Source organism: Hyperolius riggenbachi, chromosome 4 (genome assembly GCF_040937935.1).
Source record: "Hyperolius riggenbachi isolate aHypRig1 chromosome 4, aHypRig1.pri, whole genome shotgun sequence".
Lineage (NCBI taxonomy): Eukaryota > Metazoa > Chordata > Amphibia > Anura > Hyperoliidae > Hyperolius > Hyperolius riggenbachi.
Window position 1 is genome coordinate 108,598,439 of NC_090649.1, and position 22,311 is coordinate 108,620,749.

The following is a 22,311-nucleotide window of genomic DNA, read 5'->3' on the forward strand; positions in this document are numbered from 1 at the left end:
CAAGTTCATTTTGTCAATTTTAAAGTGCAAAAAGTGAATTAGTATTGAATGCATGCATTAAGTCTGCCTATAACCTAATAAAAACTGGTGTGTGTGGGTATGACTTTGTGGCTCCATTGATCGATGTGTGGAAAATGATTTTGTACGATTTTTATGCGATTCAATCAGTTGATACCAGGGAAGACACACTGTCAATTGGAGACTGTCCCACTTCTCCAGTTACTGAGTCCCTGCCATGTCTTGTGAATGTTCCTGTAACTCCACCCTGTACCATGGATAACTCAGTGTTACTTCCCAGTAAAACAGAAGCCACTGATACTTTCTTAACCTTCCCCTGCACAAATTTCTCAGCAGAGAATCCAGAGGTCCTGTTGACTTCTGAGTCCAGCCTAGCCAATACTCATGAGTCTTTGTTCAGTGAAACAGACACCAGAAAAATCTTGCCTGCCTCTGCAAACACTTCTGCAGAAATTACCTGTGTTAATAAAGTTCAACTCCTGTCTGATCCAGCAGATGCCAATAGATGCACTACATCAGTTTCCGAGTCCCAGCAATCCTGTCTAGAAACCTCAGAACCCCAGCATCTGAATTTTCCAATTTTACAAATGAATGGTGATTCAGATGCGCAAACATTGTGTCTTGATCTTCCTGTTTCTACACCTCGCTCTAGTTTCGTGAATAGCTCAGAGCATCTGCTATGTGAACCTGAAATCGCAGAATTATTACCTTGTTCAGAAAATGTTCCAGTAAATTTGCCCTGTACCATGAATTGTGTAGTAGATCTCTCCAATGAAACTCAGGTCACAGAATCATTATGCTGTCCAGCAGGTGCTTCCATGGTTTTGCCCTGCAATATGGACTGTTCAGTGATCCTGTCCAGTGAAGCTGTGGTCGCAGAGTCTTATGCTTCACCCAGTACTTGGGATACTTCAAACCCTCTGGCAGAGGAGTCTGAGGCACTGCTTACCTCAGTTGGTGTTGCAGTAATATTCACTTGTCTAGCAGCTGTTTTGGAATTACAGTCTGCTCTAATAAAACTTGATGAATTTCTGCCCAGCAAAGCAGAAGCCATTGAAATATTGTCCTCATCAGCAAGTGTGTTAGATACCTTGCCCTGTACACAGTCTGATTTAACCAATGTTGTTGAGTCTCTCTCCAGTGTTGTAACAGCCGAGGAACTCCAGCCCTGTCCTCTGAATGTTTCAGAAGTCTTGCCCTGTAACATGGATAATTCTGATTCTCTGGTCAAAATAATAGAAATCTCAGAATTTCAGTCCGGTCTGATGAGTGTTCCTGAAACCCAGCCCTGTATCCTGAAAGATTCTGGTTCTCTGGCCGCTGTGGCAGAGGTTCCAGAGTCCCCTTCCTGTCCAGGGAATTCCTCAGTTTTGCCTAGTCCGGTGGGGGCTGCTGCAATACTGACTTGTTCTGCAGCGCCTCATGAGCTCCAATCCAGTGTATTAGATGAGTCTCTGTCCAGTCCAGAGGTAGTTGTGGAGTCCCTATCTGGTTCAGTGCATACATCAGAAGATTTGTCCTGTCTTGTTAGTGCCCCTGAATCTGATTTGTTACTGACTTTGCTGGAATCAGCGACATCTAAGTCTGATCCTGCATTCTCGTGTAAAAGTCCAGTAGTTGCGAAGTCTAGTCATGATGATTTTTTTTTGGCCAGTCCTGGTTTTGGTCCTGTCTTGGCTGACCCTGAGGCTCACAGTTCCTTGACATGCCCAGAGGTTTCTCTTGTGCCAGTGTGCCCAGATGTTCTTTGTGTGCCAGAATGCCCAAGTGTGTCTAAGGTGTTAGCGTGCTCTGATGCTTCCTTAGTGGGAACATGTTCTGATGTTGCCAGTCTGCCTGCATGCCCAGAGATGGTTCTGGTCCCTGAAAGCCCTGATCTTGATGTTTATCCTTGTGGCCCTGACTCGGGAATGGCCCTAGGTTCCATAGGGGTTCTTGATAGTTCTCCATGTGAGCCTAAGGGGCGTTTTGACCTATGGGGATCTCTTTGGAGCTTCAAGGTGTTCTGGGAGGTCTCTGAGAAAACTTGTCCTGGTGCCTTGGACTGGTTCAACAGTGGGTTTTGTGTTGGTAAAGACAGTCCCGGTGGGCATTGCAAAGGCTTTGGCGTTTTTGAGCGGTTCCTGGAAGGCAGTGGGTATCGCTCAGGGAGTTTCGGAGGGCTTTCTTCTGGAAATCATGGTTCTGATGGGTGTCACACTGGGGCTTGTAGTACTGATGGGCATGGTTCTGTAGGTTCTGGTTCTGATGGGTCCAGTCTTGTGGGGACTGATTCTGGAATTCGGTCTTGCCGGGCTATCCCGGTCATCATGAATTATCAGTCAGACTGTTTTGTTGGGAATTTCAGTTTTGAAAAGCGTCTGGAATCCGCTTTTAAGGGCGGGGGTACTGTCATGATCGCTGCTGCAGCAGGCATTGCTGGAAGTAGTAGTGCTGCAGCTCAGGTAGTTTTGAACTCTTTCCATGCAAGCTGCATAGCTTTGTCTGCCTTTCCCTGCTGTCAGCTTGTGACTGATTATCATTCACCTGTGTGGGAATCTGCATGTCTGCTCCCATTGGATGACCTCAGTATAAAGATCTGCTTCCTGCAGGACTCCTCGGGTTTTCATAGCTTCAGTTAAGCCTGTCTTGCTGTTGCTTCAGCCCCCGATCATGTTTCTTGTTCTAAAGATACTTTGCTGGTCTTTGCATCATATATTGGTTCATTGCCAATATATATGCATACCAGCACGTTTATTATTTTCCTTGTATTCGTGTTACGTTGATACATCAGTGTCGCTGATATATACGTAGACGAACTGTTTATTTCCTGTGTTCAGTTAGTCAGCCTCCAGCACGTTTTGGTAGTTTGCGCGTATCGTGAGCACCCGTGCTGAGCTAGTATCCTGCTCCTGGTCCTGTTTGTGGATTGCGTTCATCTCTGCGAGGAGATAACGAATCCTTCTGAATCCTGTCCTGTTACCGTTTGTGGATTGCGTTCATCTCTGCGAAGAGATAGCGAATCCTTCTGAGTCCTGTTCCCTGTATTACTCCTGTCCTAGTCAGAGTTCCTGCTTATGTCATATATCGGCTCATTGCCGATATATACATATGTTAGTCAGACGTTGCAAATAGTTTCATTGATAGCTGTAATTGTAATACGCTAGGAAAACATACTTATTGTATATTTGTCTGTGTTACGTTCATCTATCTTGATCCTGCTATTTCCTGACTATCCTGTCCTGTCTTTGTGAGGCACGCCATCGCTGCAATCGCATTGGCTGCCTCATTCCAGTCTGTCTTGTTGTGGACGCTTGCTGTCACTAAGTAGCGGCTAGCTAGCAAGCGTTCATTCTGTCTACCTGTCCTGATCTCCTCAGTTCTGGTTTATGCGCTCAGCGCTACTTTGCGCTGAGACGTTATAGCGAAAGCATTGTTTGTGGCTGTCGGATCTGCACCGGCTCTGTGCGCCATAATCTCCTTTTGGAGTCAGTCCTCCCCTCCACTATACTAGGGATAGCCTGTTTCCTTGTGCTAGTGTGTGTACCTCCTCCACGTCAGCTCATGCGTTGCATGCTGACTGTGGAGAATACACCACCAAGCCTTACATTATGAAAACCCCATTACCAATCCCCATTGTGGGGGGGATTCCCAGAAAGTATGACACTGTTAATTATGGTTCCTGTTCCTTTAAGAAATTTGAAGAACTTAGCTCTGAAACAGAAAATGAGTTTTTCTCTGAATGTGCCAGGTTCCTGGCCAATCCTGATCTCCAAGCGACTCCTGTTTCAACCTGGGCACTCCAACTAGTTTATATTTTGTTTAAAGGGCAATTGTTTCAGTGGGCATGTGATGTTCTCAATCATTCCGATTTGAATGAGAGACCGCTGGAATTTCTAGCGTTTCTGATCCATAACTGGTTGCGCATAGATCCATTGCCTTTTCCTCTAAATGAACTCCTGGCAGCAGTCCAATCAGCTGCTCCTTCAATTGTTTGCAAAAATGATCAGTAAGCAGAGAGTGTTCCTGATAATTTTCCTGCAGCCTTGAATAAATCACCAAAAACAGCAGGGTCTAAGGCAAAACGCAAACGTTCTAAGAAACGTGTCCGATCTGCAGAGTCGTTATCCTTAGCGACTGAGACCTATAATGAGATTCTGCCATTAACAGATAATGAAATGCAATTGTGTTTCAGGGGAGTTAAATGGACTTATGAAACTACTAATGAACTTTCATCACTGGCTAGGGAAAATAAAGATTTTTGTTTAAAAGAATTATCTGAGTATGATTATGAGGAGATATTACAGAGTATTGAACAAATCAACTTATTTGTGAAGCAAGGAAAGTTTGCATACACTACAGTTCAACACTTGCTACAGGTATTGGAGATTCTTAAGAATAAGGAATCTGCCAATCACCTGCTAATTAACCCAATATATGTCCCTGCCACAATCATATCTGCAAACTATGATCTGCCTGTTAAGTATGCTTGGAATCCTCCATTTGAGAAAGGAGAGATGGAAGCTCTGGTCAATGAATGGAAGAATGATTCAAGTTCATTTTGTCAATTTTAAAGTGCAAAAAGTGAATTAGTATTGAATGCATGCATTAAGTCTGCCTATAACCTAATAAAAACTGGTGTGTGTGGGTATGACTTTGTGGCTCCATTGATCGATGTGTGGAAAATGATTTTGTACGATTTTTATGCGATTCAATCAGTTGATACCAGGGAAGACACACTGTCAATTGGAGACTGTCCCACTTCTCCAGTTACTGAGTCCCTGCCATGTCTTGTGAATGTTCCTGTAACTCCACCCTGTACCATGGATAACTCAGTGTTACTTCCCAGTAAAACAGAAGCCACTGATACTTTCTTAACCTTCCCCTGCACAAATTTCTCAGCAGAGAATCCAGAGGTCCTGTTGACTTCTGAGTCCAGCCTAGCCAATACTCATGAGTCTTTGTTCAGTGAAACAGACACCAGAAAAATCTTGCCTGCCTCTGCAAACACTTCTGCAGAAATTACCTGTGTTAATAAAGTTCAACTCCTGTCTGATCCAGCAGATGCCAATAGATGCACTACATCAGTTTCCGAGTCCCAGCAATCCTGTCTAGAAACCTCAGAACCCCAGCATCTGAATTTTCCAATTTTACAAATGAATGGTGATTCAGATGCGCAAACATTGTGTCTTGATCTTCCTGTTTCTACACCTCGCTCTAGTTTCGTGAATAGCTCAGAGCATCTGCTATGTGAACCTGAAATCGCAGAATTATTACCTTGTTCAGAAAATGTTCCAGTAAATTTGCCCTGTACCATGAATTGTGTAGTAGATCTCTCCAATGAAACTCAGGTCACAGAATCATTATGCTGTCCAGCAGGTGCTTCCATGGTTTTGCCCTGCAATATGGACTGTTCAGTGATCCTGTCCAGTGAAGCTGTGGTCGCAGAGTCTTATGCTTCACCCAGTACTTGGGATACTTCAAACCCTCTGGCAGAGGAGTCTGAGGCACTGCTTACCTCAGTTGGTGTTGCAGTAATATTCACTTGTCTAGCAGCTGTTTTGGAATTACAGTCTGCTCTAATAAAACTTGATGAATTTCTGCCCAGCAAAGCAGAAGCCATTGAAATATTGTCCTCATCAGCAAGTGTGTTAGATACCTTGCCCTGTACACAGTCTGATTTAACCAATGTTGTTGAGTCTCTCTCCAGTGTTGTAACAGCCGAGGAACTCCAGCCCTGTCCTCTGAATGTTTCAGAAGTCTTGCCCTGTAACATGGATAATTCTGATTCTCTGGTCAAAATAATAGAAATCTCAGAATTTCAGTCCGGTCTGATGAGTGTTCCTGAAACCCAGCCCTGTATCCTGAAAGATTCTGGTTCTCTGGCCGCTGTGGCAGAGGTTCCAGAGTCCCCTTCCTGTCCAGGGAATTCCTCAGTTTTGCCTAGTCCGGTGGGGGCTGCTGCAATACTGACTTGTTCTGCAGCGCCTCATGAGCTCCAATCCAGTGTATTAGATGAGTCTCTGTCCAGTCCAGAGGTAGTTGTGGAGTCCCTATCTGGTTCAGTGCATACATCAGAAGATTTGTCCTGTCTTGTTAGTGCCCCTGAATCTGATTTGTTACTGACTTTGCTGGAATCAGCGACATCTAAGTCTGATCCTGCATTCTCGTGTAAAAGTCCAGTAGTTGCGAAGTCTAGTCATGATGATTTTTTTTTGGCCAGTCCTGGTTTTGGTCCTGTCTTGGCTGACCCTGAGGCTCACAGTTCCTTGACATGCCCAGAGGTTTCTCTTGTGCCAGTGTGCCCAGATGTTCTTTGTGTGCCAGAATGCCCAAGTGTGTCTAAGGTGTTAGCGTGCTCTGATGCTTCCTTAGTGGGAACATGTTCTGATGTTGCCAGTCTGCCTGCATGCCCAGAGATGGTTCTGGTCCCTGAAAGCCCTGATCTTGATGTTTATCCTTGTGGCCCTGACTCGGGAATGGCCCTAGGTTCCATAGGGGTTCTTGATAGTTCTCCATGTGAGCCTAAGGGGCGTTTTGACCTATGGGGATCTCTTTGGAGCTTCAAGGTGTTCTGGGAGGTCTCTGAGAAAACTTGTCCTGGTGCCTTGGACTGGTTCAACAGTGGGTTTTGTGTTGGTAAAGACAGTCCCGGTGGGCATTGCAAAGGCTTTGGCGTTTTTGAGCGGTTCCTGGAAGGCAGTGGGTATCGCTCAGGGAGTTTCGGAGGGCTTTCTTCTGGAAATCATGGTTCTGATGGGTGTCACACTGGGGCTTGTAGTACTGATGGGCATGGTTCTGTAGGTTCTGGTTCTGATGGGTCCAGTCTTGTGGGGACTGATTCTGGAATTCGGTCTTGCCGGGCTATCCCGGTCATCATGAATTATCAGTCAGACTGTTTTGTTGGGAATTTCAGTTTTGAAAAGCGTCTGGAATCCGCTTTTAAGGGCGGGGGTACTGTCATGATCGCTGCTGCAGCAGGCATTGCTGGAAGTAGTAGTGCTGCAGCTCAGGTAGTTCTGATCTCTTTCCATGCAAGCTGCATAGCTTTGTCTGCCTTTCCCTGCTGTCAGCTTGTGACTGATTATCATTCACCTGTGTGGGAATCTGCATGTCTGCTCCCATTGGATGACCTCAGTATAAAGATCTGCTTCCTGCAGGACTCCTCGGGTTTTCATAGCTTCAGTTAAGCCTGTCTTGCTGTTGCTTCAGCCCCCGATCGTGTTTCTTGTTCTAAAGATACTTTGCTGGTCTTTGCATCATATATTGGTTCATTGCCAATATATATGCATACCAGCACGTTTATTATTTTCCTTGTATTCGTGTTACGTTGATACATCAGTGTCGCTGATATATACGTACACGAACTGTTTATTTCCTGTGTTCAGTTAGTCAGCCTTCCAGCACGTTTTGGTAGTTTGCGCGTATCGTGAGCACCCGTGCTGAGCTAGTATCCTGCTCCTGGTCCTGTTTGTGGATTGCGTTCATCTCTGCGAGGAGATAACGAATCCTTCTGAATCCTGTCCTGTTACCGTTTGTGGATTGCGTTCATCTCTGCGAAGAGATAGCGAATCCTTCTGAGTCCTGTTCCCTGTATTACTCCTGTCCTAGTCAGAGTTCCTGCTTATGTCATATATCGGTTCATTGCCGATATATACATATGTTAGTCAGACGTTGCAAATAGTTTCATTGATAGCTGTAATTGTAATACGCTAGGAAAACATACTTATTGTATATTTGTCTGTGTTACGTTCATCTATCTTGATCCTGCTATTTCCTGACTATCCTGTCCTGTCTTTGTGAGGCACGCCATCGCTGCAATCGCATTGGCTGCCTCATTCCAGTCTGTCTTGTTGTGGACGCTTGCTGTCACTAAGTAGCGGCTAGCTAGCAAGCGTTCATTCTGTCTACCTGTCCTGATCTCCTCAGTTCTGGTTTATGCGCTCAGCGCTACTTTGCGCTGAGACGTTATAGCGAAAGCATTGTTTGTGGCTGTCGGATCTGCACTGGCTCTGTGCGCCACAATCTCCTTTTGGAGTCAGTCCTCCCCTCCACTTTACTAGGGATAGCCTGTTTCCTTGTGCTAGTGTGTGTACCTCCTCCACGTCAGCTCATGCGTTGCATGCTGACTGTGGAGAATACACCACCAAGCCTTACACCTATTAGTGGAGTTTAGAGTTAGGCTAGATAGCAGGGTCGTGGGAAGAGAGGTCCCACCACTATTTGTGAATAGCTGGGTTACACAACTTAGCCCAGTATCCTGCCCCACGTCAGAAAGCACCAAAAACAAATATACTTCTCAGATCCCCTTTTCTTGAACGTGGCCTCAGTGGCCAATGGAAATGCATCAGGAAAGGAAGTAGTGATGAAGAAATGAGTTACAGGGAGAAACGTGCCCCATAAGGGCTTGCAACACTCACATTTATTTTCAAAGGAAATCCCCACTGGGTCCTTATTTCTAAAGACTGAGACAACAAATGGCCCAGCAGAAGGGGTCTGTGCTTCTCTACAAGATGTCCAGGAAATTAACTGAACAGCAAATTGATCATGATGACTCAATGTCCCAACCATGAGCAGTTTGGATAATGATGGTGATGCATTATATTAATGTCTTTATTTTTGGAGTTGATGATGATGATTATGATGATGAAATAGGAAGATGATTAAAACTAAAACTAGTGTCGGTCGAATAGCTCCCTGTTCCGTTTGCTCAAATAGGTCCAAATTCTTTGGGTTGGCAAATCCAAATGCAAATTTTCACCTAAATTGCATTCAAGTCAATGGTGTCAAAAGCCTGTGTGGTTCTTGCCTTTAACATGATCATCAACTCAGTAAAGAAACCAGACTTTACAGCGTTGACATCATAAAGTGGGCATAGTGGGGTCTGAACCCTCCTATAACAGTGATTATAGATTGATGATACCTTAAAAGGAATCGCAGCACTCAGTATTTGGTTTTTATACAAAAAAAAATCTTTTCATACAGCATATATACAAAAATATGAACAGTTCCAAGTAGCATTTCCATATAAAAGTATTCCATTATGATCAGGGCTTTATAATCAAGTTAACATAAATCGTATTCATTCAAAAACAGAATTATACCAGTTGTATTATGTAGAATAGGATCAAAAATAGTCTCATCTGTACTAGCAGCTGTGTCAGAACTCATAGTAATCTTCTTGAATAAAATGATAAAAAAAATAACATGTTCTTGCTAACATCTTAAGAGAACTTAAAACTTAATGCTGAAAAATTCAAGTGAACCACCCCTTCTTTCAATTATCTGCTCAGTGGAACCAAGAAGAGCTTGTGCGCATCTTCTCATAAGATTTTCATGCTTGTGTCTGATTTGAACTCAGACCACATATTCTTATACCCCATCCCTCCGGTATGGCTGACAATTTTGTTTTCAAAACATTTTATTAAGTGAATGATGATTGCACATACATTATATATACTTGCATTTTGATCATATGACTACATTTGTAACAAAAAAACATAAGAAAACTCTATATTTTCATAGAGTAAAAGTAATGGAAGAGAAAGAAGGAAAAGGATATAATGTGGTAGTTATTAGAAAAAGAAAAGAAAATAAATAACAAGGTATAACCTTTAAAACATTAACCTGTGCCATACTACAGTTCATACCTGTGTTTGTTATGTAGTAGAGGGATGATTTATGCTTTTTATATATATTAGTCACTCATAAGGATCGAATGGTTAGAGGAGATAACTTACAAATTATTTGTCATCTTCTCTCTAAGCAGAACCTTCTTAGAGATGTACCGTATATACTCTCATATAAGCCGACCCGCATATAAGCCGACCCCCCCACTTTTACCTAAAAAAACAGTAAATAATGATTGACCCCCATTTAAGCCAGGGGTAGGAAATGCTGGCCGCCTTATTCCCCTAGTGTGTCCCAGTTTAGCTAGTATAGTGCCCAGTATAGCTAGTATAGTGCCCAGTATGGCTAGTATAGTGCCCAGTATAGCTAGTTAAGTGCCCCAGTATAGCTAGTATAGTGCCCAGTATAGCTAGTAAAGTGCCCCAGTATAGCTAGTAAAGTGCCCCAGTATAGCTAGTATAGTGCCCAGTATAGCTAGTATAGTGCCCCAGTATAGCTAGTATAGTGCCCCAGTATAGCTAGTATAGTGCCCCAGTATAGCTAGTATAGTGCCCAGTATCGCTAGTAAAGTGCCCCAGTATCGCTAGTAAAGTGCCCCAGTATAGCTAGTATAGTGCCCCAGTATCGCTGGGTAGTGCCCCCGCCTCCCCCTCCCCCGCGGCCGCCGCTGCTTTTACCTTAGCTGGCGCCGCTTCTTCTATTCCCCTCCTGTTCGGCTCCGTAATTCACAGCAGCGCTCTTCACGGCGGCTGCTGTGATGAGGCAGGAAGTAGTAGAGAGCGCGACTTCCTGTAGCGGCGGTTACTATGGGACCCGCTCTCTCTCTACTGCAGCCGCCGTGAAGAGCGCTGCTGTAAATTACGGAGCAGGACAGGAGGGGAATAGAAGAAGCGGCACTGGCTAAGGTAAAAGCAGTGGCGGCCGCCGGGGGGGGGCGAGACGCCTGGCGGGGCGGCGCGGACCACCACCACATGACTCGCATACAAGCCGACCCCCCAACTTTTGACCCGCTTTTTGGGGGTCAAAAATTTGGCTTGTATGCGAGTGTATACGGTATATCTGTAAAGGACAAGGGGGAAAAAGGAAGGGAAGGGGGAGAGCGCACTAAATAGACAATTTGAGAAAACTGGTTAGCCACCCGTGGAATAATCTCACCTGAGATTCTTGCCGATTAGCCCATATGTGTTGGTCGGTTGAAGAGCTTTTGTCCCACTCAGAACCGGGACCAGGTCTTTCCACCGATCTCCCTCCACAAGATGTACTGGCACAGATGCTCCTCCGTCCACTAAACTTCAGTCCTGGATCAGATGTATTTCCACTCCTCGAAAATGCTACCTACCGCTATAGGTCGGCCGCATTTATGCTTAGGAGTGTCTGCACAGAGGTGTCTTGGATGTGCAGGAGGAACCAAGTTTGTGCCTAGATTACTGCACGCAGCTCTGTATGCTTTACACTTGTAAGCCACAGGCTGCAGGAGCTCTTGGAGCCAGGAGCCTGCTCAGTTTGTGTGAGGGGTAATGGCTGGGAGAAACTCCACTCTGCTCTTCGTGTCTCACACAAGCAAGCAGCAGGCAGCTGAAGGGAGGTTTGTGAGCTGACAAGCAAGTGCGTGGTAGAAAGGATAAAAGGCAGCTGCCTTGTAATGTAGTTAAAAGTATTTATTCTAATAAACAGCGACGCGTTTCCGAGAGCTCAACTCTCTTTCATCAGGCTAAAAAAAAAAAAAAAGAGAGACAGAGAGTTGAGCTCTCGGAAACATGCCACTGTTTATTGTGCGAGACACGAAGAGCAGAGTGGAGTTTCTCCCAGCCATTACCCCTCACACAAACTGAGCAGGCTCCTGGCTCCAAGAGCTCCTGCAGCCTGTGGCTTACAAGTGTAAAGCATACAGAGCTGCGTGGAGTAATTTAGGCACAAACTTGGCAATCTCGGCAAGAATCTCAGGTGAGATTATTCCACGGTTGGCTAACCAGTTTTCTCAAATTGTCTATTGAGTGCGCTCTCCCCCTCCTCTTCCTTTTTCCCCCTTGTCCTTTACAGATATCTTCACCACCCAGAGTGGCTTTTAAAGGAGCAGCACCAAGACAAGACACATAACATTTGTCTTGTCTTTTCTCTTGGCGGACTCAAAGCGCCAGAGCAGCAGCCACTAGGACGCGCTCTATAGGCAGTAGAAGTGTTAGGGAGACTTTCCAAAGGTCTCCTACTGAATAGGTGCTGGCTTACTGAACAGGCAGAGCCAAGATTCGAACCCTGGTCTCCTGTGTCAGAGGCAGAGCCCTTAACCATTACACCATCCAGCCACCAACTAACATACTTTGTCTATACTTTACATCGGTATTGCCAAGATCGCTCCCTCTGTTGAGTACAGAGGTCAAACAGCCCTTTCTTCCTCAATCTTAGAGATGTATATGGGTAATAATAAAATGAGTTTCTATCCCATTTTTGGTTAAAGGAGTCTATTGTATTATGTAAGTTGGCGTAGATATGTTCATAATCATAATTTGTATTAATTATTTGAGTGATCTCGTTTATTGAAGTGGGGTCTCTCCATTTTATGAAAATTGCTATTTTTGTTGCAAGAGTAATGTTGGCTATCAGATTTCTATGGTTGGGAGGAAATTGGTTTAAGTTTAAATTAAAAAGAGCTAGTCTTGGTTCCAAGGGTATTTTATACCCGGAGAGTGAGCTAATCACGTCAAAAGTCTGTCTCCAAATTTTTCTAATGTAAGGACATCCACCATATCCTCTATAATAAAACCCCTGTGTACCTGCGTGTTTCTGACTCTGTGTCCTTGGGTCCATGCATTTTGCTACTGCGCATGTGCGCAGCACAGACCCGGACAGCTGTTGAGACAGGACGGGGCCAGTAAGCCGGGCCAGCGTGTGCACACCTAGAGCCCGTTTTTAAACAGGCTTGGGTCTACTAGTATGTAATTATGAGCCTATTTGTTGGCAGTTTCTCCAGCATTTATCAGATTGTGTTGGGAAGAAGGTTGCTAATTTTTGGCTGACAATTTTAGAACTAGTTTCACACTGTTTAGAACCAGTTTCACACTGCTGATAGCATCACACCGCAATTCAATTGCAAAGTGCCGAAAAACATGTTTAAGTACAATATAAAAAATTATCTCTTAGGAAAAAACTCAGGAGAAAAAAAAGTGAATTTCATATGGGCCTGTATATGTAACCTTTCATTAGCTGAGAATATAAGAGCCATTAGTTAAAAACAAAAAATCTCTCTAACTTAACCATAGTTATGTTTACCATAAAATCATTGTTTTGCTTAAAAATCATATTTTAAAAAGGTGTTAGTGTTTTTCTGCATAAATTAAAGCAACACATTCTGACAATGGTGCCTATTTTAGCTGTTCATAGCAAAACACCCATACAAGCTAGGATCACCAGATTTGTAGGGCATGTTCAGGAGGGGGGATTTTCAAAAAAGATCCTTCTAGTTTTTGAGAAAATCAGTTTTAAAGGTAGGATAGGAAAAATGTTTTCTAAATGTGATTAAAGGACAGATAAATTTCTACTCATCAGTAATGAAAATGTACATAAAACCCCAAAACCAGCAGTGAATTTCCTGCCGGAGTTCCCTGTGCGTCAGTATGCAATTACTGTGTACAAACACAAAGGCAACCCTGGGGCAATGCCCAACCGTCTTAACTCATGATTTATTGCGCCTTATCTAATTTTATCATCAATGAACTCTCTTTATAGCTTAAGTGGAAAATAAGTGTTGTGAGATAATTAAAGGAAAAACTTTGTGAATCAACCCCAAGCATAGCTAAATTATAAGTCAGGAGAAATAAATCATGATATAAAAAGTAAGGAAAGATATTTTATGAAATAAGTTTTGTGAATCCACCTCAAAAGTTACACTCATCATCTTGTTTGCTTTGTACAGGTTCAATACCTGCTCCCTGCTGCATTTCATACTCCCCCAGGCCCATACCAACGCAACACCTTAAGCACTATGTCGTCCAGGATAGCAACGGGCTGTGTGACATTGATGCCATCATGTAAGTGCCATTCTGTCACAGTTTTCTTGTCTCACGCAAGCCAAGGCTACAACAATGCTCAACTATGATTTAATGAAAGACAAAATATCACAATCTATAGCAGACAGTAAGCACAGAACAAAAAGTCAGCACAAATTTGTACTAAGGCCTTATCCCGCCTACTTCTGTTATCCAGGTCAGCATGCTTATTTCAGTTGAATATTACAAGGTACTTACCTTTCCTGCAGACACAGAAGTTCTAGATTGTTCAGTATTCAGTTCAAGATTGTACAAGCTAAAGTTGTGTCTAAATGCTGTAGTATTAACCTCAGGGAAATGACAATCCAGTCAGTAGTCCATTCTGATCTCTAAAAATGTCCATCAGCAGATCATTCTAGCCTGGCATTTGTCACATGACTGGTATTGGAAGGAAACCAGAATACCAGATCATGCAGGAAAGGTCAGGACAGAGCTTGGACAAGCATAAGTCTGTTTTAAAGCAAGTCTGAAGCCTAAATCCTGGTGTCCTCGTTCCCCTGCAGGCTCCTCCATTTGCCGCGGGAGATTTCGGCAGTCTTCGGAAGCACTTGGGCTTCCGAAGACAGGCGGCTCTGTACTGCGAACACGCTAGTGCACGAGAGGAGGTGCTTGTGTGTGCGCAGTACAGAGTGGCCCCTCTTTGGAAACCCGAGTGCTAATGAAGACTGACAAAGGCCACCCAACACAGAAGAAAGCAGTCCATGACCGAACAGTCATGGACTGCTAACAGGGGAGCCTGCAGAGGAACATGGAGACCGGGAGGAGAACGGGAAGGATCTATTGGACCCAGGTCCTTCCCTCTCCTTAGGTGAGTATCTGTTTATTATTTTTATTTTCCCTTCAGACTAAGGAGGGACTTAAGCAAATGTATTTTAATTCAGAATACACAGTGGAAGCATGTTTTTGTTAGCCATCGTGTCCCCACGAAACGGATCCCATTCTCTGATTTCTATTGATGCTTCAGATTTAGATGAATATGCATTTCTTATCTTCTTGTGTCAGGGACAGGGTTACAAGGAACAGGAAATGGGTTGAAATTTTGTGACACAGGATATAAATGGTAAATAAATAATATGTTGTGGTATGGAGAAAAGAGAATTCAGAGAGACTTCTGTATGGTCTGTGAGAAGATTTCCTGTGCTGGTTACAGGAAGAGAAGTGATATCTTAATTGGAGCACAAAGTGCAATTAAAGCCCTAATCCTGACCAGTTATGCCTCCACTCTATCCCAGACCAAAAAACCTTGGTTGCAATTACACCTCAAAGTGGTATCAAAACACAAAACGCATCTATGGTCTAAAAGCATTAAACAGCATAAAACCAATAACTTTGAACCTTGACTTATTTTGGGAACTGGGCTGACTATTTAATAAAACCGCAATGTGCACCTGAGTATAAACAGATTACAGCACCAGAGGAATCAGCATACCATGGAACATTGAGCTGTATCATATGATCGATACACACCAATCTCAACTTTTTTCTCCTTTCCTCTTTTCCCAATTTCTGAGCGCTTACACATTTTTAAGTAAGAATTACTCAAGTATGACTGAGGGATGTCTGGAATAATTAAAGGAACACTATAGTGAAAAAAGTAAGCAGTTAGAATCTTACAGAACCGACAGGTTTTGAGTCAGTCCATTTCCTCATGGGAGATTCTCAGGGTTTTCTTTGTTTTCAACAGCATTTCCTGAACAGCAGTCTAACTGACAAAATAGTGTACAAGTGAGTAGGGAGGCTGGTTGGTATCTTGCTATTTTGGCATTTAAACTGCTGTTCAGGAAAGGCTGTTGAAAACAAAGAAAACCATGAGAATCCCCCATGAGGAGATGGACTGGCCCAAATCCTGTCAGTTCCGTCAGATTTTAACTGCCTACTTTTTTGACGATAGTGGTCCTTTAAAGTATATGCTGTGTATGAGATAATGCATTGCTAACATCAGACTATTAAGTAAACTTGAAGCAATCCTATGGTGAATTCTGTATGCACACAGTTTGTATGATATGGCAACAATTTACAGTATACTACAAGGGTAATTGCTATTGATGTTTTTAGCCATAGATATATTTTATGTGAAACTGTCTCTAGACAGTTTAATTGTATATGATTTTATGTGATTTGATACTAATTAAAGTATAACATTACTGATACTCAGACATGCTGCGCTACCGGATTTTTTTCAATTTTATTCTGGTATTGATCAAAGGAACTTGGGAACCTCTTCATTTCAGTTACCAGGTAAAATACTCTTAAAGGGGACCTGAACTCAGTGCGTCCTCTCTGCTCTAAAAGATACATAACAGCATAATATCCTTTACACAGAAACATTTCTTTGTTACAGCTGATACAAATCCTGCAATTAATCTGCACAGTTTCTACTTCCTGTTTTCATGGAGGCAGTCAAATTGTTAACATCCTGTGCTTTCAAATGATCTTATCTGCCATGCCAGTCAACTGACACAGGAGAGAGATCAAATTACAACTTGTGATTAGACACAAATGAGGGGGAATTAAACAAGCTAAACTCTCTAAATGCATACAGGGTGCATCCTACCTAATAATATCTAAGTGTCCCTGCGTCCTATGTCCCTGTGCCAATGCTTTTGCGCTACTGCGCATGCCCTGTACTGACGGTTCAGAGAATAATGGCGCACAGCACCGATGCATAAAAATGGCACCTCATTAAAAAGATACGCTTGTCGCTATTTATCGTCAGTACTGCATAATAATGGCGCACAGGGAAAAAAGAAGAAAAATGGTGCATAGTAACGTTATTTAACAATAGCGCCGTTCATATGCCAAACAGCAGATGTTATTGTGCACAGTAACGTTATTTATCAATAGCGCCCTACATAAGCCAAACTGCAGACGATATTTAACTGCAAAACGGTGAATGGATTTAATGTAACACTGTCAAAAATTCTAAAGATGTTGCAGATCGAGGATTTAAAAAAACAATATTAGGAATCTATGGATGATTTGGTGGCGCAGTGACATTTAATAAATGAGCACATTCTCAGCACTAGAATGCAGCCATTCATTATCACTAACTTGTTCTTACAGGTTCTTTACAAGGAATTTAAAGTCAGAGATGGTCTGTGCTAACCCCAATGATGGATGGGTGAAGAAAGCAATAAAGACTCTGAGGTGAGTATTCAAAGATGCTGCAACAAGAACACTTTGGCCTCAATTCACTAAGATCATGCTGGAGATAATAAGGCAAGAGATAACTTACCTCCACACAGTGATAGAGTTATTTTCTCTCTTCATTCCTTAAGTTACCTCTTCTGTAGTTAATTTACCTCCTCTGTAGTTAATTTACCTCCTCTGTAGTTAATTTACCTCCTCTGTAGTTATTTTCACACAGCAGTTAATAAACAGCCTGTCTTTAACTCTGGAGTTATTTTAAGGATTGAAGAGTTAACTTAAAGACAGAAGAGTTAACTTTAGGTTTGCCTGATGTAAAATGTTTCCTGAATATGACATGCCTTATCGCCATGGTGATAACTCTAGAAGAGTTATTAAAGACAGGAGATAAGCTTAGTGAATTGAGGCCATTGCCTTTATTCCATTCATAAAGCACCCACACATTCTATAGCACACAGTGTATTCAGACCCGTTTTAATTTCTCTTAATTGTCTAATACTACCACACTTAAAAATATGCACGTTGACTGACAGCTGAAGCTCCTGTCTGGAGAACCCAGAGAGAGGTAACAGGAAAAAAGGGCGCCAGCTAAGGGTGGACGAAAAGTGTGCTGGCTGAGGGTGGCAAAAAAGGGTGCTGCAATAGACTCTAATGCATTTATCGTTAATACAGCGTCCAAAGCAGGAAAAAGGGTGCCCGATGAATATAATTAACAACATTAGAACATTTAAAGAGGAGCTTTAGTGAAAAGGGGTAAAAATAAATCAATTAATTGCAAAGTGAGAAATTAAAAAATAGAAGAAAGATCAAGAAATGATTGATATTCGCCATGTAATTTCTTCATATTGTTTGATCCACAGTCAGTCTGCACGTCATCATCTTTGCTACTGGCAGGCATAAAAAAAACTAGACAGCACCCATTGCCACTATCTATAACCACACCCACTAATAATGTGATAAGCTAAAAGGTTGTTTTTTTATAGATTTATATATGCACATAGGGAGATACTGGTTACTTGGCTGTTGGAAGCAGCCGTTATTTCCCACAATGCAACAAGGCTTCCAAAGTGTGATGTCAGGACCATGGTCTTGACATCACACTGTGGGAGGGGTTTCACCACAATATCAGTCATACAGGCGTCCCTGATGATCTGTTTGAGTAAAGGTAAAGATTTCTCATGAGAAAGGAGGAATCAGCTACTGATTGGAATGAAGTTAAATCCTTGGTCACAGTTCCTCTTTAAGTTTTGGAAGTATGTTATCATTTTAGAAGCTTGCAACGTTATAGTTTTTGTCATATTATTTTGTTTGTATGTTGTAATGCTGGGGGGGCATACTGTCTGACCACCCAGCACAATACAGCTAAGAGCAGGATAATGGAAGAGGCTACACAGGCTGCCCAGAGCAACTGCAGCTCTGGGTCTCCAATAATACGCAATAGCAGCGCAGTGCGATGTTGCGCTACTTTTGCGATAGCAAACATTCAGGCGAATACAAGACAGACTGGAGTGAGGTAGCCAATAGCAACGGCAGCAATGGTGACCTCGCAATGGCAGGACTGGAATGAAGCAGCCAATCGCAACCGCAGCAATGGCTTACTCCACAAGGACAGGACTGGGAGGATTCGCCGATCCTGCGCAGAAAATTGGCGCAACCCACAAGGCCGAGTACAAGAGCACAGATAAATCACACAAGAGTATCACAAGAATTATAATTACAGCTATCAATGTGATACAGTAATCCGCGAACGCAATATGGAAAACAACAAACACGCTAGTATGCGTATATATTGGCAATGAACCAATATATGACGCAAGACTAGCAAAAATAATAAACGCTGACTAGAATATGTATATATTGGCAATGAACCAATATATAACATAAATCAGGATGACTAGCTAGATCTGAAGCAATGCAGCAACTAAGCTAGGCAATACAATACTACAACTCTATACAAGAAGGAGTACGTAAATATGTCCCCGTGGGAAATATATAACGTAACTCCACAAGAACTAAACTAGAAAGTAACAGTACAAGGAACTATATTTCACAGTGTTCAGAGACCCATTATCAGCCTAGACTGACTGAAACTATGATGGGCGGGGCACGCCTGCAGGAAGCATACCTTTATACTGAAGTCATCCAATGAGAGCAGAGATGCAAATCTCCACACAGGTGAATGGTAATCAGTCACAAGCAGGCTGGCTTGACTACCATTCCCTAGCTGACAAACTATCACAAGCAATGCTATGCTAGCAAATGCATGTGAAGGAATCAGAACTACTTGGCTGCAGCACCTCTGCAGCCAGCAGTACATGTTGCAGAAGCAATCATGACATATGTACAGATTTTACGTTATCAAAGGTATTATCATTTCTATGTGTAAAAGGGTGTTTCTGCAGGGGGAGTGGTTAGGGTTCGGCACCACCCGGGGGGGGGGGGAGGTAAGCGTTAGGCAACACGGGGGGGGGGGGGGTTAGGGTTAGGCACAACTAGGGAGGTGGTTAGGGTTTGGCATGATGGGGGGTTAGGGTTAGGCACCACCAGGGGGGTGGTTAGGGTTAGGCACCACCAGGGGAGTGGTTAGTTTTAGGCACCAGCAGGGGAGGGTTCTGTGTGAGAGTAGGGTTGGGTTAAGCTGCATTGTGGAATTACGTAACGATTTTTAACTTTAATATATTTTCATCATCAACTCCCATCTGATTTAAAACAGTATTTATTGTTGACCAATTTCATTAACAATGTTTATTGTTATTGAGATTTTGTTATCCTCTGACGCCAATTTGTTATCCAGCCGGGCCCTTTTTTCCTGGTCCCCTTTTTTCATGCATGCCAGAGAGAACCCATAGTAAACCTCACAAATGTGGCAGGAACATACAAAGCACACCAAAAGGGAAATTTGGGTACTGGATTTGCGGTGGTTTAAGTTATGTATCACGAAGGGGGCTTCTGCCTGGTGGGGAGGGGGGGGGGGGGGGAGGAGGTTAGAAGGGAGTTTGTGACCGGGGGAGGGGGGGGGGAGTTAAGGTTAGGGTGCCAGGAAGGAAGTTTTTGAATAGGAACTTCAGCCTAATCAAACATACTGTCATCAAGTTACATTAGTTATGTTAATTAAAATAGATAGGTAAAATAATCTCTTACCCACCCTGTTTTAAAGACCAGGAAAATGTTTCATTTCATGAGGGCAGCCATCTTTTTGGTTGAAAGGAGGTGACAGGGAGCATGAGACACAGTTCCAACTGTCCTGTGTGCTGATCACCCCTCCCTGTTGCTAGGCAACGTGAATAACAACATAGGAAATGCCATCATGCTTTGCACAGCATCAGGGGAAAAATGCCCGAGCAGTTTTTTTTTTGATGGGGCGGAGCTTAGTTTTTGTGCAGCTAAAAATAATGCTTATGTAAGAAAAACAAGGTTCTGATGCTGTGAAACTGTTAAACACCAAGACTTTTCAGTGCTGCTGAGTAGATATTTAGTCTGGAGCTTCACTTTAAGGTTAAGTGTGTGTGGTGTGTGGGGGGGGGGGGGGGGGATAGGGTTAAGCATTGGAGGGGGAGAGTTCTGTTTGAGAATAGGGTTAGCTCTAGCTGTAATAAAATATCAGTAATATCAGTAAATGTTACCGATATTCTATTGGCTATTTACTGGCCCCCAAATTTCCTAGTGCCTTGATTTTGAGTACATTGCCAAAAGTTGTCTAAATGGAACAGACATTTAGTTACCCACACTCACGTAATTTTTCATTGCCCGAACCAATCATTTGTGATCATTTTGTGTGATTATCTGTGGTGAGTGCAGGTGTCACCTGACATCAGCAGCTTCTCCTTCAGTTATCTGCTGAGGTAGATGATACTCAACTGACAGCTGTGATAGTTCTTGCTGCGAGCTGCTGCAGGACCCCCACCCTTCCTTCTCCCTCCCCCTATGTGTAGGTAGCTTTAGGCCCAAAGCCAGAACAGCAATTTTATACATTTTGCATTTATCAGAAGGGCTGATGTATTTCAGAGGATAGTTCCCTACATACTTTCATAATTTCATCCAACAGGGCCAAATCAACTTACAATGGATTCCCTGGGCAACATTAAGCTGATGGCCTCCCATGACAACCAACCCCACCCCCCTATGAAAATACCCCCATTTCCCTTCCCTAGTATTGATTGGTGCAAGCCTGCCTCTTCCTGTTTGAAAATTTCACTTTAGTTCAAAGTCATCATACCTTTGTGCTCACCTTAGAAAGCTTTGCCTCGGGCCAGCTGTGCTTTAAGTACAGTGGTTCACTGAATGGCAGATTGGAGATTTGCAGCATACATTTAATGCCTGTGGACTGAGCAGATCTGCTAAAATTCCCAGTTTGGATTAATTGAGCAGCATTAGAATCCTAATAACAGCTCTGTTGAGCCTAGTAAACTTCCCTGCATAAAAGTAAGCTGTTGTGCGATATATTCTATACAGTAGCAGTAAAAAGTATGTGACGAACACGCTGAATACAGCGCTGGAGACTTGGGCGCAGCAGCGCAGGAGACTTGGACGCAGCCGGCGCCACCATAGGCCGTAATAGGAATTACAGCTATAGCAGGCACAGGGAGTAACTTCGGCACCATCAGAAGACGGAGCTGAAGTTGCTTTTAAAACAGTAATTCGGCTTCCAGCAATAGCAGGAAGCCGAATTATTTCATTCCCCACCATCCATGGCGGCCTGGAGGGGGAATAGTATTTAACACGTCCGGGACTTGTGCAGCAGCAGGATCAGCCATATACAGGCTGTATCCTGCGCCCAAGTCTCCAGCTCCGTTCTCTCTCGTACGCGTATGTGAACCCTTTGGAATTATATGGATTTATGCACAAATTGATCATAACATGTGATCTGATCTTTATCTAAGTCACAACAATAGACAATCACAGTATGCTTAAACTGATACTACACAAATAATGAAATGTTTCCATGTTTATATTGAACACGTCATGTAAACATTCACAGTGCAGGTGGAAAAATTATGTGAACCCCAGTGGCGTAGCTAAGAAGCTGTGGGCCCCATTGCAAGTTTTACATTGGGCCCCCAAGCACTCTATACCTTACAATAGATACGGCACACCAAAACCAATAAAGGACAACCACAGTGTCAGAGGTGCAAGAAGGGGATAGGAAACAGTGTGTTAATGATCACTACTAATCAAAGCATCTATAGAACTCAATATTATCAGCATAGGACCAATAAAGAGATAATTATGTGGTTGCGGGTGGGCCTGTCGGGGCGGTCGCTACCTCTGCACCCCCTATTGCTACGCCACTGGTGAACCCCTAGACTAATGACATCTCCAAGAGCTAATTTGAGTGAGATGTTTGCCAGCTGGAGTCCAATCAATGAGATGAGATTGAAGGTGTTGGTTCCAGCTGCCCTGCCCTATAAAAAAAACCACCCGTTTTGGGTTTGCTTATCCCAAGAAGCACTGCCTGATGTAAATGATGCCTCGCACAAAAGAGCTCTCAGAAAAC

General features: G+C 43.2%; 1 protein-coding gene across 1 annotated transcript in view; it reads left to right on the forward strand.

Annotated features, from left to right (window-relative positions):
- The window catches only part of LOC137570448 (C-C motif chemokine 5-like), a 36,729-nt gene that overhangs the window by 9,218 nt on the left and 5,200 nt on the right, over nt 1-22,311 (forward strand). The window contains exons 2-3 of the mRNA XM_068279117.1: nt 13,538-13,652; nt 16,734-16,817. Of these exons, the coding sequence (XP_068135218.1) occupies nt 13,538-13,652; nt 16,734-16,817 (199 nt within the window). The remainder of the gene's footprint in view (nt 1-13,537; nt 13,653-16,733; nt 16,818-22,311) is intronic.